The sequence below is a fragment of the Octopus bimaculoides genome, chromosome 3 (genome assembly GCF_046866305.1).
Source record: "Octopus bimaculoides isolate indiv1 chromosome 3, ASM4686630v1, whole genome shotgun sequence".
Lineage (NCBI taxonomy): Eukaryota > Metazoa > Mollusca > Cephalopoda > Octopoda > Octopodidae > Octopus > Octopus bimaculoides.
Window position 1 is genome coordinate 133897423 of NC_142930.1, and position 20674 is coordinate 133918096.

The 20674-nt window shown below is 35.0% G+C and overlaps 1 protein-coding gene across 7 annotated transcripts in view; it reads left to right on the top strand.

Annotated features, from left to right (window-relative positions):
• Positions 1-20674, top strand: part of LOC106881162 (MAM and LDL-receptor class A domain-containing protein 2) — a 232956-nt gene that overhangs the window by 140427 nt on the left and 71855 nt on the right. For all 7 annotated transcript variants that reach the window (XM_089349698.1, XM_089349694.1, XM_089349695.1 and 4 more), the window contains 5 exons: positions 2485-2604; positions 4113-4436; positions 6062-6172; positions 16643-16777; positions 17222-17521. In XM_089349698.1, the coding sequence (XP_089205824.1) occupies positions 2485-2604; positions 4113-4436; positions 6062-6172; positions 16643-16777; positions 17222-17521 (990 nt within the window). The remainder of the gene's footprint in view (positions 1-2484; positions 2605-4112; positions 4437-6061; positions 6173-16642; positions 16778-17221; positions 17522-20674) is intronic.

The window sequence follows — 20674 nt, forward strand, 5'->3', positions numbered from 1 at the left end:
TGGCAATAAGTTCCAGAGAATCGGCTCTGGCAATCTCCCAATAATCTGAATTCATGAACAACTTTTCAGTCCAATTGTTAGCGATTATCATTTCTTAATTTTATAAGGAATGTCCTAGTGTAAACGATAAGCTCCTGATAAACCTAGTTTACAATCTAGTTTTGGTTCTTTGCAACATATTCCACCAATGTTCATTGTTGAAGGATTTTTATTGGTTTGGTTTCGAAGAAGGAGCTGTCTCCATGGAAGGTAACTATGTATCATTTGTGACTTGGAGAAAAATAAAAGACTACATAAAGTTGGTAAAAATGTTATAGGCAACCACTTTAGAACCCAGAGGGCTTTCGGCATGTTTGATGTACTGAGAGATTTTTACAGAGCTGAAAAATGTGTGGCAGGAGTGGCAATACTGGACAAAAACAGTCTAGTTTGTAGGGATAGGTGATTTTATCTAAGTGTTGTAGACGAACCTGTTTGCGTTACGCTCTGCATTGTACTTATGAATGAACCAAATGAGTGTTTAAAAGTAAGGCACACGTGTTACTAGGGATTATTAATATAGAAATAACATTCTCTGACCAGTCAACGGGTATGAAATGCTACAGGGTCAGGAAATGTGAGGGACGTTGCAAATATGAGATGTGTGTTGCTTAATCATAAAGTAATGGTCGAACAACCTAATGGCTGTAAAAATGGCAAGAGCTTGGTCATGTTTGAGTCAGAATATTAAAAAGGAATCAAGGATGAAAATAGTACGACTTTGTCGATGACGGATATGCATTAGTGACGAGGTTAGTTGATGTAGATAGCAGAGGATAGGAACTGATTCGGTCTCTCCTTCTATGGCATTAGTATGCGATGAGGGGCTGAGACAAGAAAAGTTACGATTGTGTAACTGTCTAAGGATGATGATTTCAAAGAGTGCAGTAATATAATATAGGTGTAGAATGACAAACAGTTGAAGTGCTGTTGGTAGTTTGGGGAGATTAAAGGCGGTAGGGGATTCAGTTTAGTAAGACACATAAATATTCATCTTTTTTATATGTTTTATCATATGTGTGTGTGTGTGTGTGTGTGTGTGTGTATGTGTGTGTGTGTGTGTGTGTGTGTGTGTGTGTGTGTGTGTGTGTGTGTGTGTGTGTGTGTGTGTATGCCACAGAACTTCTCCAAAAGTAGACACCAGTATCTAAGACTTATTTATGTTTAATAAGATTATCCACACCGAAAAACAACCAATATGTATGTAAGTAATCTCTACAAAACCATGAATCCACCAAACACTTTCCATTTTACCAGAATGAAGGACAATTCATAATGAGTATCCCCGCACAGCTGCGATGCTGTATACACACACACACACACACACACACACGCACTTATATAAGTGTCAAAATAATACACCTGTTTGTTGTTAACTCACCTGTCCTCGTCTTCTGCTTTCTGCAAATTTGAACTACATATATATACATACATACATACATACATATATATGATGGCTGCCCCCTCGTTATCGAGTATGGCCATTGCATGAAGCTTAACTTAACGGTGATGTGATCGAATGTGACTTTTTAGCCCAGCCAAAGATCTACAATGTCTTGCACAGAGTTGGCATCCAAAACCTTTACTGGCAATAGCTGGCTGTTGTAATTGGGCTCCATGTACCTTTGCGCGTCGTATATATATATATATATATATATATATATATATATATATATATATATATATATATATATATATATATACATACAATTTGGCTTATAAACATTGAAAGCAACGAAAGCAATGTCAGTATCTGAAGTCTGAGCATTTATGGACAGACCTAAATACTGCAACATATTTTGTCTAATATTCTCTCAGTTTTACTACTTACCACCATTACTTTCTCTCTAATATTGAATTCTAACTTTCGAAACCACCACAGGTTAGCAAGAGGGAGAAGATTATTAAGACTCAAAATAATTCTACTTCATCAGACATGTTAGGATAAGAAATCAGGTCGGCCAGCATGATCTTTTAATGTCAAGCGTAAATGTAAGGAATTATGCACTGTAATTAATTACGAACATTTTACTGAGGAAGAACACTTTTCTTTTTTTTATTTCTCTTAGTATTGAAAATGCATCTGCGTAAATATGTATGTCGTCGAATTCTCTACTGATACTATTTATCGAAAATCGTATATGCAGGATCCTCTTCCAATTATATAATAATAGGCGTTGGGAAGGGCATTAAATATACCTTGATAATGATCACAATAAAAATTACGGTGATGCCTACGATGACGAAGGCAATGATGATGATGATAACGGTTATGATGATGCTGATAATATTATTGATGATGCCAATGATTTTGATTACAGCAAACGTAGATAATGATGCTGTACACGATAACATTGACGATGATAATGAGAAAAATGTTCATAATTGTGTATGCATAAACTGATTGATTGATTTTATTTTAATTTTTATTTATCAATTTTTTAGCTGAATATTCCATTTCCTGTAATTTCACATCACCTTACAACTGCGGTTATAAACTCGTGCACGGGTTTATCCATGTACCTGAACAAGTACAAAAGGAACTGGCATTACGTTACCTTCCTGGCAAGTATTGAAATTCCTTAAGTCTCAAAATAAGCATTTTTCTCTTTCCCTTTTATTTCTCCTTCATTCTCTCTTCCTTAATTCTCTCTCTTTTCTCTCCCCTTTTCATTCTTTTTTCTTTCTTTTCTTCTTTTCTCTCTTCTTCCACTCGTCTTTACACCCATTCTTTATGTAAAATCCTTGCTGTAATATTAGTTTGAAAAGGTTAAACGAAAGTGCCCACACACTAAAAAAGACTTCTTCCCAACGAAGATTAGTAACACCCCCATAAAAGATTTCATAACATTTAAAAAAAAATTACCTTCAGACTTCACAAAATGTATTATGTAATTCTCATAGACTTCCAAATACACACACACTCACACACGCACACACACGCACACACACACACACACAACCACACACACACACACACACAAACACATACGCACACACACACACACACACACACACACACACACACACACACACACACACACACACACACACACACTCACACACACACACACACACACACACACACACAACGGAACAAAAGCTTTAACATCCAGCATGTATTTTTATTTTCGTATTTCCTTCTATACTTCCTGTATCTCTCCCTTTCCAAAATAACTTTTCAAAATAACTCTACTAATTCCTTCTAGTGAAACTCTCTTAACTCTCCTCCTCTGATGGGATATCATTTATTTCCCTGAACAGCTGTAAGACCACCTTTCTCATTTTAAATGTCCTAGAAATATCACATAATTTTATTTTACACACATACATGCACACACACGCACACATATTTTTTTCTATCTGCAGAACCTTTTGTTAGTCATCTCTGCCTGTGTGTATTCGAGCTTGTCTGTCACTAGGATTATATGAGCACGTGACAAAGTGATTAATAATTTATTTCCCAACACAAAACTCCAAGTCCAATCCCACGTAGAGACACATGATACAAATATACTCCATCGTAGTCTTTGGGCAACAAACTTTCTGACTGAAATTGGTAAAAAGAAAACTGTGTGAAACACCTATTAGATAGCTTGTATCTATGAATAGACGAGTGTCTTGTCTCAAAGCCCATTGTCATGTGCTGAATCTATTTGAAGGTTATGTTAAATGTTCATGGTTCTGTGCAATGCCCAGTCACTTACTACTATTAGCGTGTAATTCTTTGAATGGTCAACTACGATCCTTCTTTAGAAATACACCCAACATCCATTGATTCCTCATTCAGACTATCACACAGATTAATAAGAGGGATCACTTCATTGATCTGATTTTGGTAAGAATATAAAAGCCTCGACTGTTACAACATCAGATATATAAAGTGATTTGGGAGTCATTTGCAATATTTTTCATTTTAAAGAAAATGATAAATATATTTGTTACTATTTCAAAAATTAATAATTAATATTTGAAAAATCCCAAGTATAAATTCTGATTTCTTCTGCTCAGTCGCTTCATGATTCAGTAACTAAACTATAATTTCTAATCCTTTTCCTTTTTTTTATATACAGGCACTCTGTGGACTATGAGAAGTAAAGGGGAAATCTTATCACCCGCTGAAATATTGGGAAAGTCATGTGTAAAATTCAGGTATATTACACAAGGTGCTGTAGTCGGAAATTTCTCTATTATTTCACATAAACTGAATTCTGATGGTAAAGTTACACGTTCTTTAGAATGGAACGAAACATTTTACAATGACAAAGATGGAATCTATGAAGGACAAATTCAGACTCAAGGAGGAAATATTTTCTTCAAAATCAAAACATATATTGAGTCTGGAAGCTTATTTCTTGATGACATCACAGTTTCTAAAGGAGTCTGTCCTAAATTGAGTTAGTACTTACTTTCTATTTTATTTTATTTTATCGTACTTGTATTATATGATATTTTACTTCAAATAGCTTTCGACGATTGCTACAGGTAAGAGACATTTTAGCATAGGTCTGCTCAATGAGAATTCACGTGAAGTTAATAACCACAGTTTCAAAGCTCATACCCATCACATTGAAACTACTCAAATAAAACTATGTCTGCTACGCCTTTCTACTAAATGTTTAGATGCAATCGTACAATGAGAAATGATGAATCCACAAAGCTATTGCTAACATTTGCAAAAACACAAACCAACAAAATATTTTGGTTGGCTTTTTAAATTCTAGTTGGTTGGCAATTAACGGTTTTAGATAGTTCATCAGAAAAGATACTGTACGAAGATTAAGAGTTTCGAATGAAGGTATCTATTTAACACATGCTCTTATTACTGGTTGCGCATGGGCTTTTGAGATATACAAAGACTATCGCCACTTTCAACATACCAGTAATTCTACTGCACATGAGCATCCACAGTTTATAACACGTACACCGTGTTGACTTACTATTTACTACCTATTCCTTTCCTGCGTATAGTGCAAGACCATTTATCTGATGGCTGAAAGGTTCTGCCTTCCCTTTAGTATTTGATTAAGTTTTCCATGAAGTTGTGCGAGTCTAGTTTTCGTTTCCACGTCTAGAATTTTCTCTGGCCACTACAAAACTATAGAGAACATGAAGTTTTAACAAAGCTTTCTCTTGATCAACAGAACCTAATTGTCTTTCCAGCTTCTTAAATGCTTCAGCTGCTGTTTCACTACAAAAACAACCTTGACAGTCCTTCGAACTAACACAAAGCTGATACGAATTCCGTTTTGGCTACTTCCGTTTTTATCTCTTCCAGTAACTTTTATAATCTGGTCTATCAATTAAAATACTTATGAAGTTGATTCTCACTTGTGAATACCATTTATTTTTAAAGTATTCAAGAGTGATTGAGTATATGAAGATAGGTAATCCGTTTTCCCCATGCGGTTATGACCATGATGCTGGCAACCTCAGTGGCTTGTCTCTTCTATAGTTCTATTTGTGGTAGGTAATTTCTCTCTTACATACTTCTTGTCGAGCAGCTACACCTAATAACATTTGAATACCTCTTTTATTTCGGTCAGAGGAAAGGCAGGCATGCCGTTATCATTCTGCACTCGTGTTCTCAAATATGGTTAATTTTCTGTGTATAAAAATTTTGTGTATAAAATTCGCTGTCATTCATGTTTCCTAAATTGTTTGTTTTGTTAAATATTTTTAATATTCTTTCTTTTGTAAACTTTAAAAATCATTACTAAATGTATTTCAACAGTATTATTTTTTATGCAAATATAACAGAAACTTCAAATACATATATTTTAAATATTGAGGTATATTGATTTGCTTAACTTTTATTATATCGTATTTTATATCATTTGAACTGCTGGAAAAAAGTCATCTTCTAAAAGCTTCATTCACCAATTAAAAGTATTGTTGAGATTGTAAATATTCTTAATATGTACTCTACACTCTAACAACGGACTCATGTTTCAGGAAGTTATGATCAAGTCAAATATTTAGAACTTTAATCAATACCAGTCATTATTTCTATTAATTATAGATTGTCCAGAAAATACCTTTATGTGTCCCGATAAGACCAAATGTATTCATGAAAAGAACAAATGTAACAATTATTGGAATTGCAAAGACGGCAGCGATGAAAACAAATGTCGTAAGTAAACACCTAACACTATTAAATGCTGTGAACTAAGAATAGATGACTATTAGTTCATAGAAAAAAATCCCTTAATACGCTTTTATAGGCAGTGGATCAGATAAAATACTTTACAATACTTATTCCAAATTCTTGTGAACTGAATTCATATTCCTCACACAAGTCAACTTTGTTTTTCCTCTTTCATTGATAAGTAAACGACGAATCTATGGCGATAGGCTGATGGAAACATTAAAGTCTCATTTGAGACGTTTTGCGACAGTTCCGGTTCAAAGCATTCTGAGATCAAATACTAATCTGTCCTTAATGGATGGAAAACTCAATTCGTTGCCTAGTTTAACACCACCAATTGGTCCTTGGCTACTTTTAGCAGAGACTACACTATTGGAAGCATTTAGAATTGGCTTGCGTATACATCACTGTCTAACTTTTCTCGGAGATCGAGTAAAGGTTCATAGGCTCTACACTATCTTTTTACTAAGTTATCTAAAATATTTTTGCTATGTAAATATGTTCGATTACATGAATATATTTATATACTACGTGTGTACATCCACATGTTTGTACGCACACGCACACACACATAAATATATATATAACAGAAACTGTCTGTGTGTCGGTGTGTGTATGTGTGTGTGTGTGCAAGAAGGTTTATAACTCGAGTTCCACCTAACCGATTCAATTTAAATTTCAAACATGCATTTGGCATGTTGCGTGGCATGTTTTAGTCATAACAACTGCTTCGATCAATGTTCGGTTTTCGCAAAAACTCGATCCTTAATTATCGAGTTTTTAAAAAGTCGTCCGATTTTGATCAAACTTCACATACCTATGCATTCTTACCCAAGGTTTTTCGTTATTTTTTTTTCAAATTCTGTTTCGTTTGGGCACAGCACGGGAAAAACCGATTCAAAAAATTCTTTTAAGGTAGGCCATAGCGCCGGAACCATTGAGCCGATTTAAACCAAAGTCGGTAAACGAATGCATTTTCACCCAACGAGTCTTATGCCATGGTTCATTTCATTAAGTTGTGCTTTGTTTGAGCACAATTCGACAAACTCACATTTGAACAAAATGCTTTGTTGAGATAGCTCCTGATTTGTTTTTCTCAGAACACTGACTCTGTTCCTTCTCCGATGCATAAACAATTAATCTCCACCATGGTGTGCATACACACTGTGACTCCACGTAACCTCAAAATAGCCACTGTCAATAACAGTAAACATCCGGCAATAAATGAATGCGATTTCTATGTGTAGCATGAAATAGTTAAAGCAATAACAGCTTCTGCACTGCACAAGCTACTGGTAAGTACTCACTACTTCCTTTATCCATTTCACTAGCAGTAGTAACCGGCGTTGCATGGGTCTTAATAAATTACCATGAAACTGCGGATACATGAGGCCTTACACTTGAGAAAGGAAGGGTTGGAGTGTGACATTGTTAAAACAATAACCTTGGTAACCTCTTGAATCAAATCAATACCCAAGCTGCCTTTCAAAAAGTTATATTCTTCCGCTGTTTGCGATTTCCGTGTACAAGTGCTTTTGGGTGAAGCCGGGCCAAACCGCTGAACCACCAAACCGATTCGATTGAAATTTCTGTTATGCATTAGGTATGTTCCGTGGCATGTTTTAGTCATAACAACTGCTTTGATCAATGTTCGGCTTTCGCAAAAACTCGATCGATAATTATCAATTTTTTCAAAAAGTCGTCCGATTTCAACCAAACTCGGTACACATTTGCAGTTTGACCCACAGAGTTTCATGGCGTCACGGTACTCAGCGGATGACCGGAAGACTGAAACTGAACTACAGAAGCACAATGAATTGTTTCCAGGCCAGCATCCGAAAGACCGCCATGACCTCCTAGTGCGAGTCTTCCGGTTAAAGCTAATCAAACTAATGGAGCTTCTTAAGGGAGGGAAAATATTTGGCCTCGTTAGATGTTATATGTATACTGTTGAATGGCAAAAGAGAGGCCTACCACATGCTCACAATCTAATCTGGCTCTCCGTAAAAATACCTCCCAACGATATTGACAAGATTATCTTTGCCAAGATTCTAAACCAATCTACTGACTGACATCTGATTGAAATAGTCAAGGCGACCATGATCCACGGGCCATGTGGGCACGGATTCAATTTAGGCTCCCCTTGCTTAAGCAACAAGATCTTCTGCAAGAAGTTTCCAAAAGGAAACACAAACTGGCGTTGATGGATACCCTCTGTACAGACGGTGGCTTTACCACAAAAATTGGACAATATGAGGTTGACAACAGATGGGTTGTACCGTATTCACTGCTTCTTTCGAAGACATTCGGCGCCCACATGAACGTGGAGTTTTGCCATTCCGTCAAGTCCATCAAGTATATCTAAAAATATGTCAAGAAGGGCTCAGACGCAGCTATGTTCGGTCTACAGTTGGAAAACTGCTGTGACGAGGTCTTACAATACCAAGTTGGCCGTTTTATTAGCAGCAACGAGGTCTTCTGGCGTATTTTCGGCTTTCCAATACACCAAAGGCACCAACCCATCGAGCAACTCCCAGTTCACCTGGAGAACGCTCAAAGGGTGTACTTTACCGATGCAACTGCTGCCAGAACTGTTGAAGAGCCTCGACAAACTACTCTCACTGCGTTCTTCGCTCTGTGCCGGAACGACCCACTTGCAAAAAACTGCTTTAGCCTCAGATTGCTTCCTACTACACATGGACTAAGTAAAATGGGTGCGCAGAAAGTCAGGTCAGCCAGTTGACGGACAACCCGGTGTAAAGTTGTTTGACAACTGTCTTGGGAGAGTTTACACGGTGCATCCGAGCCAACCGGAGTGCCTTTATCTTCGCCTTCTGTTACATGAGGTACGTGGGCCTCAGTAGTTTGATGACTTAAGGACTGTCGATGGCTCTTTTTGCAGCACTTACAGGGAAGCATGCCTCAAGCACGGTTTGCTGGAGGACGATGCGCAGTGGGAGGCTACGTTATTCAAAGCTGTTGCATCCCAAACACCTAAGCGTCTACGAGCTTTATTTGCTGTTATGCTGCAAATTTGTGAACTGAACAACCCTTTGTCAAAATTTAAACACGACTTATCGGAGGACTTCATACGTCAGACGAAGTTGCTTTTTCCTGGGATAGAAAATATAAGCGATGAGGTACACAATCAAGCCTTGATGGACATTGAAAATACAGTTGCATCACTCGTGGGAATGACTTGCTCTCATGCGGTCTGCCTAAGCCGCTGCGTTCAGAGTCAGATTTACTTCTTACAGCTCCTACGACACAGATGCCCTTGCCAATTTCGTCCTCGAAACTGAACCAAAGCTTCTTCAGGATCAACGGCATGTTTAAACTATTGTGACTGATCATGTGCGCCAGAGGAAAGGTGGTTTGTTTTTCTTGATGCTCCAGGGGGTACAGTTAAAACCTTTCTAACAAAGATCATCCTAGCGAAGGTCAGGATGCAAAAGAGCATTGCGATTGCGGTCGCATCTTCAGGGATTGCTGCAACTTCGCTGCCTGGCAGCAGAACTGCACACTCCACCTTTAAGTTGCCCATCAATTTAACGAAGTCAGAAACACCTCCCTGCAATATAAGCAAGAACTCTGACCAGGACCAAGTGCTGAAACGCTGTCAGCTTATTGTGTGGGACGAGTGTATTATGACCCACAAGGGAGCCTTCGACGCATTATACAAAACCCTTCAGGATATCAAGGGCTGCGAAGCCCCCATGGGAGGTATTACGCTTTTGTTTTCAGGTGACTTTAGGCAAACTCTTCCTGTTATCTCCAAAGGCACGCGAGCAGATGAGGTTCAAGTATGCCTTAAGTCGTCTCCGCTCTGGCGTCATGTCAGGTCACTGACCGTGACTATCAACATGAGGGATCGATTGCTCGGTGACCAAACGTCGGCTTACTTCGCAAGTGACATTCTGAAACTTTGCGACGGCAAAGTGCTTTTTGATGCTGATGGGGAACTGGACGTCCACCCGTTTGCAACTCCCGTTTCATCTTTGGCGGAACTCGCCGATAAAGTGTTTCCCCATTTAAAAGATAATTATCTCAATCATACATGGCTGTCTGAAAGAGCAGTGCTGGATCCGACAAACGTGACCGTTACAAAACACAATGATCAACTTTCGCAGTCACTTCCCAGTGCTCCTTTCGCATACAAATACGTCGATACGATGGTAGATGCGAATTAATCGGTGAATATCCAAACGGAGTTCCTCAACTCTTTAGACCCTCCGGGCCTACCGCCACATCCGCTCCGCCTTAAAGTCGGAACTCCGGTTATGCTTCTGTGCAATTTGGAGCCCCCACACTGTGGAACGGAACACGTCTGGTTGTAAAAAAAATTGATGAAGCATGTTGTCTTCGTACTGTTGGTTCTGCAGTCAGCATCTTCCGCGTAGATATTAAAAACGTTTTTATAAATGTAAAATTAGGTAAAGAAACACTCCATATTTTAAATGTTTGTTCGCACATTACAAGAAACTTTTTCAAATTACTCCCTCAGGAGCAGACATACCTTTCGCCTTCAGAAGACTGCAATTCTTGCTCCGGTCCAGCATCACCATGTCTGTCAACAAGTCCCAGGGCCAGACTCTTTCTGTGGCCGGACTTGTCTTGGAAGAGCCTTGCTTTTCCCACGGCCAGCTGTACGTTGCATGCTCCAGAGTCGGCAGTAGAGACAGACTGTTCGTATTAACAAGTCGGGGCAAGACAAGAAACATTGTCTTTGGCAAGGCTGAAGTGGGTACGATATCGCCATGCATGCATATAACGGGGTATGCTCAAATACTTTTACTATTTTTCCCATATGAGATGGAAGCATCAGAAAAGAGCGCTTGCCTCTTGACATTTTGTGGGTTTATGGAAGGCGTTCGTGTGGTGCTCATACGATGGCAAAGAGGTGGCGATTCGTTGCAGTTGCACGATAATAATGCGAAGAAACAATGTTGTCAAACAGCTGCTACAAACGGACCAGCGAAAAGGCAGGTTAGGTATTGCATATTTGAGGACACTTCTAATGCCTTCTATACGGTCGTTTACCTCAAGTATGTTTATTTATAACATTAAAGTGACCAATTCAATGGAAAGGATACCAATTTACAGAACGCATGGCGGCTACGTGTTACATGAACCTTTTGAGGGCGACGTTCCAACTGTTGACCATTAACATCCTTCAACTGGGAGCAATCTATCACTCAAAAGGTTCCCTCTTAGGAAACGCTGAAATTGTTCAACTCGTTTCTTTTACTAAACGCTTATTTGTGTGTTTCATTCTATTGCTTCATTGGCAAGTGTATGGTTCTAATTTACGCTGGGCTGAGGAGTAAGGTGTTGAAATCAGAAGAGCATTGCGCGGAAGCGGTAGCCGAGGTAGGGCTCAAAAACTTTTCTCACTTGTAAGAACTCATCTTTCCGCAGTTGAATGGTAATTTATTAAGACCCGTGCAACGCCGGGTACTACTGCTAATATATATATATATATAGTTTTCGGGAAAATAACCAATTTTCAAGAACTCATCGATGAAAATCCACTATCACATATAGAAAAATTAATAATTAAAAGCACAATAAATGAGTATAATATAAAGTAAAGTAAATATCATAAGATAAATATAATAAAAAGATTACACGTGTTTCATAACCAATTTTCAAATAGAAAAGAAATTAAAATCAATTGAAATTATCGAAAATAAGTTCTATTCAAAAATATAGCTACTCGTCAGATCGTAAGTAGAACAATAATTAGATATATATCTCAACCAACAATAAGTACCAAATGAATTAATATGAAATACTTATTATATAAAGATAGAAAAATTATTTAAAAAATATCATAATATCAAAATAATAACCATTCAATAATCATCCCTTCATCCATTATAATAACATGTATATTATATACAAAAAACATCTTACCTAAATTATCATTGTTTTAAATACAAGTTGAACGAAGTTTAAGTTTAAAATATTAATGAAGATAAAATTAGTACATATTTAACCGGTGTAATAGTTAAAGCTATACTATTTAAAGCTAAATACGTTTATTTAATTATGATTAAAGATCAATTGAATAATAGAAAAATACAAGATTATTTATTTCTACAAACGTAATAATAAAAAATATGAATGAAAAAATTATGAATGGAAAAAATTATGAATGAAAAATTAGGAAAGAAAAAATTATTAAGAATAAAAGGTTAAACTTTATATATATATACAAAGTTTTGATTTAAAAAAAACTTTAACGATATTATAAACTATAAAGATTAATAATTAATCAAATAATATTAATCAAAAATAATCGAAAATATATCAACACTATTCCAATCGAAGTTCTAATATTATGTTGAAATGAAACTATAACTTCTAAATAATATAGTGTTAAATAAGTTATCTATTAAAATAATCTATAAAGAACCAAATGAATAGTATAAAAACAAGAATACATATTATTTTCAAATAGTAGAAAATCTTTAGCAAAGTGAAAACAGTACTTACCCAAATTTTTCCATAATTCAAACTGAAAACTAAGACGTTATCTAATAGCTATAGCGTTTTAAGCAAGAGTTCGCGCGAACTCTTGCTTAAAACGCAAACTCTTGCTTAAAACGCTATAGCTATTAGATAACGTCTTAGTTTTCAGTTTGAATTACGGAAAAATTTGGATAAGTACTGTTTTCACTTTGCTAAAGATTTTCTACTATTTGAAAATAATATGTATTCTTGTTTTTATACTATTCATTTGGTTCTTTATAGATTATTTTAATAGATAACTTATTTAACACTATATTATTTAGAAGTTATAGTTTCATTTCAACATAATATTAGAACTTCGATTGAAATAGTGTTGATATATTTTCGATTATTTTTGATTAATATTATTTGATTAATTATTAATCTTTATAGTTTATAATATTGTTAAAGTTTTTTTAAAATCAAAACTTTGTATATATATATAAAGTTTAACCTTTTATTCTTAATAATTTTTTCTTTCCTAATTTTTCATTCATAATTTTTTCCATTCATAATTTTTTCATTCATATTTTTTATTATTACGTTTGTAGAAATAAATAATCTTGTATTTTTTCTATTATTCAATTGATCTTTAATCATAATTAAATAAACGTATTTAGCTTTAAATAGTATAGCTTTAACTATTACACCGGTTAAATATGTACTAATTTTATCTTCATTAATATTTTAAACTTAAACTTCATTCAACTTGTATTTAAAACAATGATAATTTAGGTAAGATGTTTTTTGTATATAATATACATGTTATTATAATGGATGAAGGGATGATTATTGAATGGTTATTATTTTGATATTATGATATTTTTTAAATAATTTTTCTATCTTTATATAATAAGTATTTCATATTAATTCATTTGGTACTTATTGTTGGTTGAGATATATATCTAATTATTGTTCTACTTACGATCTGACGAGTAGCTATATTTTTGAATAGAACTTATTTTCGATAATTTCAATTGATTTTAATCGATTTAAATTTCTTTTCTATTTGAAAATTGGTTATGAAACACGTGTAATCTTTTTATTATATTTATCTTATGATATTTACTTTACTTTATATTATACTCATTTATTGTGCTTTTAATTATTAATTTTTCTATATGTGATAGTGGATTTTCATCGATGAGTTCTTGAAAATTGGTTATTTTCCCGAAAACTATATATATTTTATATATACTTTATCTATAAGGCTCAATTTAATTTTAATTTTTTATAAATTGATTTTAATTGAGTTTTTTACCTGTAATTTTGGATTTTGTCCCTAATAATAATATATATATATATATATATATATATATATATATATATATATATATATATCAGTTTGTAGGGACTGGTTCGGAAATTTCAGGATTTTAATGAGTGTAGAATCATCTATTGTAACTTAGGTATACTCTGACTTGGAATAATCACACCCGTTGATGTCCCAACTAGGGATTAATAAGCGTATTGTGAGATTGCTTTCGGATCCAGCGTAGATGTGACCCTTCGGCGCTTTTGCTGCTCATCTAAGAGAAAGTAATTCCAAATAAATAGTGCATCCTGATAACTACTGGCCTCGTGGCACTTGTTGCATCAGACCAATACAAGTTTGAAAGACGAGAAACGGGAACCGGTTCTGCACAAACCATATCCATTATAATAATAAACTGTCGCTGTCCTTCAGGATAATTTGAGTTTTTAAAAGGGCTGTAGGAGTGAACCCCTGTAGAATATCTGGAGGGAGAGACACTAATTCAGATATGTAATCAATATGTGGTAAGCTTAAGGCACCATGCATGCTGTGAACAAATTGGTAGTCTTTCCCTCGTGACGTATCCACGAGTGCAGAGGTACTAAGTACACACGGGAAACGGCACTTGCTTCTGTAAACAGCCCAGGCACAGCAAAGTAGGAAAGTTACTGTCTCTTCAATATCCTCGATCAACGACGATAAAGTTCGATGTTTCTCTTCTCTGTAAGTATATATATATATATGAATTTAATTGGGTTCTTTATAGTATAACTTTCATTATAATAAAGCGGAGGGACGAAAGCAATTGGTGATACGATGTTAATGAATTTACAAAAAGGCTAATGGTATCATTGTGGATAGTTCAATCAAAAATTATTATTTATGGTTTTATTATGAAAAATTGGGTAACATAGTCAAAGAAACTGATTGAAGAACTCTGTAACCGAGTGAAGGAATGATGTGGGGTGTAGCAGAACGTTTTTCAAAGAATAAAGAGGAAATATAGGAAGAAACGTATTAAACGTCGATTTGCAGCTGTTAGTCTGTGAATATGTCACCATAAGAAACACTATTGAAAGACCGTGGAAATCAATAAAAATATGCAAGAAAGAAACCAATGATTTCAAACTTTAATAAAATCCCCAGTTTCATCTGTGTTAAAGAGTTCTGCAAGAAAGATGATTTTTGGCTGTGAAAAATATGGTCTGATGAAAGCAAATCCTGCCAATTTTCCAGTTCAAGACAAATATATATAAGTCGCACCAAAAGCCAATGGAGGTCCTAAGAATACAGAGAAAATTGTCTTTCATTCAGGATATATCTATGTGTAAATAAATGAATATACACAGATATATATGTTCAATCTCGGACACCTTTTACCAGGTCAGAGTGAGAAACAAATAGGTGATGAGAAGAGCTGTCATGGGAAGTTTGCAGGACATGGTGATTAAGCAGCGGTTTGCTGGCCATGTGCTTCGATTACCGCAGAAAAGATGATGGAGCGGACGCTGGAAGGGTAGGGGCAACCGAGAGGAGGACCAAGTAAGACGTGGTTGCAGTACTTTCGGGAACGACATGATAGTAATGGGAGTTGGTCCTAGTGGAGCTAAGAGGAAGCTCAGCATTAATTCGGGATGTTTGGTGATGGCTCGTTGCCCGTTGTGCTGACAGCACTGGAGGATTTAAGAGCTAAGAAAAATATATGTCCATATACAGATATATAAAGATATACACATTTAAATATATTCATATATGTACTATGTACGTATGTATGCATATAAGTATATGATATATAAGTGTCTGTATGTATTAAGTATGTTAGCATATGTTTGTAAATGTCCGATAATTCCGACAAGACTGTAAGTCCATTTGTTAAATCCTGGATGCTGTTGTCTTTATAAGTTTCAAAAGATATAATCTTCAGAAGTAATGTAATTACCAAAAATAAATTTTAAAGTAATCTTGGCATTATAGGTCTATATGAGAGGGTCTCTCAAGACAAATACTACAGTAATACGGCGTTCTAACGATGCATCCATATGAAGTAGGATATAAAGATTGCCATTTGGTACTATTACTGATTCTCTTGTTAATATTTAATTTCAAAGTAATTCATATAAAAGAAAAGTATCCATATTCTATTTATGTAATTCATATTGCATTTTGTGTATATTAATACAAACCAGTATGATTTCTGTATCAGCATAAACTGTTTCATCTCCATAAATTGCTATTGTCAGGTTCTTTCCCTAAATCACTTTTGTGCAAAGGTATCTTGCCCGGAATTGTTAAGTAAACCCTTAAAAGGATGGTAACGAAATACAATGGTAACGAAAGTTTAAGTTTACATTATAATCTCGAATGATGCCAATAGGATCTGAATGGTTTTGCAATAAAGTATGTTTGTCTATTATGAATAGTTTATTGATTAGAAAGAATCCTAATACAAAACTCATGAAATGATCAACATTTTGTTACGTACACATTTTAAACACTAATACACCATAATTAGTTCTCTCAAAGCAGTCATAGAACTATTAATAACTTCTGCAAAGCCATTAACCACAGTTTTCGTAAAACATCCGTGTTTTATATTCAAGATTTTATATAAAACATATTATATTATTGTTAATAATTTACGTTCATTATTTGATCTTCTACTAATTTTCTCTTAATCTAAATTTCAGCAAATACTCTCGACTGTCATTTTGAAGATAGCAATATGTGCGGCTGTAAAAGTTTCCCTCCGAATTCTTGGGTAATTGATTTCGGAATAAGATCTAAGAATCCGCGTTACGATTACTCAGAAGGAACAGCTTACGGTGAAACATTTTCCAATATTTCAATTTTGCCTTGAATTGATATCTATTATAGCCTGAAAGCATGTATCGGATATGCGTACAATACACTATCTCTTCATAATTATGTTTCCCTTTTCCTATTGTTAATTCTTATTTTAACTCACTTTTTCACAGATCAATATCTTCGTTCAGTATTCATCCTAAAATTTACAAGCACTTTCTCAAGCAATTTAATATTTAAATTGCTAATAAAAAATAATTAATCTCCTTCTAATCGCAGAGTAACGTATACAATTAACATTGCCTGTTTCATTACTACATATAATAGATTTTATACTTTCTTCTATATTGCAAGGAGAATTTTTCTTATCAACAAATGTATCAAAATCTATAAACTATTGTTGCTCGTTCTGCTTGCTTTCTCATGATGATGTTTACTTATAATAGAATATTTTCTTTTTTTAGGCCAATATATGAGACTCAACTCCACTAAAGAAAGCCGACTAGAATTGCCTAAAATAACCAGGGCAAGTAATTTCTGTTTGGACTTTTATTATATATTTTCCGGACATGGTAATCTGTCAGTCTATAGCAATAAGACTTTGCTAATGACACTTTCAAAATTTGATGCCGAAATCTGGACAAATGCTTATGTTACACTGTCTAAGGGAGTTCACAATATTTCCTTTGTATACTCAGGTGGAAACATAACTACACTGGCTGTCGATAGTGTGGTAACAAAATCAGGCGAATGTCCAAAGAAAGGTAAGCTATGTGAAGTTTTTTTTTTGTTTTTGATATTTTATTTCTGTAAACGAACAGTTATGGATAAACATATGGAAATGACAAGTACATACACAGACTGTTAAGATCTGGTTCCAACACTATTCATTTAAAGTTTCTTTCGTCCACTTGAACAAAACCTCCGTTGTATAAAGCTTAACAACTGTAAAAGTGGGCATAAATATAGCAAATGTAGCATAGACAAATCTGAAGACCTCTTACTCCATAGACAGTGTGAGTAATACTTAATTCTGTTCCTATCTAAAGTTACTTTTACTTCAACTTTTAAATTCCCATTTAAATAATGGTTTGATCAGTGTGATCAGTAACCATATTCGGGCGTTTTATTTTAAATATGTGCATTGCAATCCTACAGAGCTTTTATTTTGGAGAATTTATTTCTAACGCGAGTTAAAGTACAACTACCTGAAATTAGTGATATTTATATAAGTAGGAGATTAATCATCAAATGCTAAATATTACAAATAATATGATCTAATGTGATCATTGTGCATATTAAATGTAAGTAAGGATCGATTAACAAAGTTTATCTAAGTAATGAGCATGCACAAACACGCTTTAAGTTGTTTAAACTTATAAAGTTCACTAACAAAATTCATTCCAATACGATAAGATGATCACAATGTTTAGTCAATATAGAAGAAAGTTAATGTCGAATGTGGTCTTTAAAACCAACAGTTGAAAGCAATAAAAATTCGACAATCTTTCTCCAACTATTTATTCCCTTTCACTAAAAGAGAGATAATTTTCATTCATGCAGGATGTAACTAAGGGAATCAAATTATATTGATATGTATTTCTTTGATGAAAACGAAAATCATTTTTGCTTATAAGTGAACTTAAAATACAGAGGTAAAGAACAAGATGCAGTGAGGCGTGTTTGATATGCTAATTTTCCAAACGTTAAGCTCTAAATACAACCAGTGCTTATTTCCTCTCTCAGGTGGGAAATAAATCATCTATGTTGTTGCATCCAGATTTATTGACATATATTTCCAACAGATAGTATATTGCTTAATTACACAACAATATGCCTGCGGGGAAAATTAACCGAAAAAATTAGTTAGTATATAGCCTTTAATCCTCCATTCGTCCCACTCTCTCACAGAAGGTGTCCTAATGATATTTTATTATACAAATCAGTGTTCTTTGGCCAAATATTTATTCAGGAGCAACAGTTCTAGAAGGTATTGCCCATCGACATATCATTGATTATTCTCCTAAATATTGTAATTGTAGTCTATCGCTTAGGTTACTCTACAGAGAATTTAGGCCCAGGCATAGTTGAGTGGTCAAAACGTTCACTTTGCAGCCACGTGATTTTGGTTTTAATCCAACGGCACGACACCTGGACAAGTGTCTTCTGGCATTGCTTCGGGTCGACCAATACCTTGTGAGTGAATTTGGTAGACGAAAAGGTTGTTGAAGCTTGTCGATTGTGTGTGTGTGCGTGTATGTGCGTGCGTGTGTGTGTGTATGTGTGTGTGTTCCCCTAACACCTTTGGACAACCGGCGGGGGATTTTGTACTTGTCCGTAACTTAGCGGATTGGCAAATTTAGGGTAAAAAACCCCCTTTACCCGCACCCACATATTGCACTTGGTATAACACTAGTGTAACAATAATTGGGTACCCTCCCAGCAGTATATTGGATATATATTATCCCTTAGTGGGTTGGATCCTCAACTCCTAACTCTCTTGGATTATATATATATATATATATATATATATATATACACATACACACATATATATATATATACATACATACATACATACATACATATATATATATATATATATATATATATATATATATATATATATATATATATATATATATATATATATATATAATTTTACGTCTGTTTTCCAAGCTGGCATGGGATAGACAGTTTGGCAGAATCTGGCGAACCGGAGAACTGTTCAGACTGCAATTATTTGTTTTGGTATATTTTCTATAACTGGATGCCCTTCTTAACACCACTTTATGGAGAATTTGCGTAACACTGGTAGGTGTGCATTTTACGTGGCACTGGTACCTGTAAATGACATGCCTGTATGTATGGATAATAGCGATTTTACTTAACTTGACATGTCTTCTCGAGTACAGCAAATCGCCACAAATCCTCGTCCCTTGTTATCTCTTCAGCGAGGACCAGCATCTGGGAATCCTTTCTCATTACTTCGTCCCACATATTTCCGGGTTTACTCTTTCCACAGGCTCCCTCCACAATTAGAGATCGGCACTTCTTTATGCATCACATTACTGTGCCAGCACAATCGTCCCGCTTGCTCACAGCATCTGATGCCTATTGTACCCCTTTTCCCTCTTAAATAATTTGCAAGCTGCTGTATGTGCACACTCAATCGTATAAATGCATATATATAATGCATGTGTATAAGGATAAAATTATCCAGGCGGGTACCGTAGAAGCTCTCGGTTGAATTCCATGTTACACCAAGTAGTACCAAGTGTCAATGATCCCTAAGTATAGAAATAAGATAAATAGCACGAGGTTGAGCAAGTTAATCTAGTCCCTCATAAACAAGAATGCTAACTTTAGAATAAAATGGGATAAAAGTAGTACAGCTACTCCATATAGAAGAGGGGGAAAGATATCATTTGTGCATTGAAGCAATGTCCCAGATTTTTACATACAAGCATTAAATTACTCAGAACAGGTCCTGAGATATTTACACATGCACAGAAAAACCTTTAAACATTTTCAAGCAGATATCGAATAAGTTTGTATTTTATACAAAGGAGTAGGGGATAATCTAGGTGTATGTCGTGACATTATTTGGCCTAACTCTCGATTTAATATCTCGATTATCACTAGATTAAAATCATGGTGACACATGAAGGTATGGAAATATATGAGTAACACTTATATAAAGTGCACAGCTATAAGATATATTGATGGAACCCAATCGACGTAATTCTTTTCACTCTCCTTTAACCCTATAGCAAGCATTTTACGCTGCCTAGATACGATTTGACCTAATTCAGCATAAATCAAACGTCCGCTTCCTGCTCAGTACTGGTGTTAAGTAGAGGTGACACTAAATGTAAATCTTATAGCAATATCAGATTTCAAAACATCTCCCATCA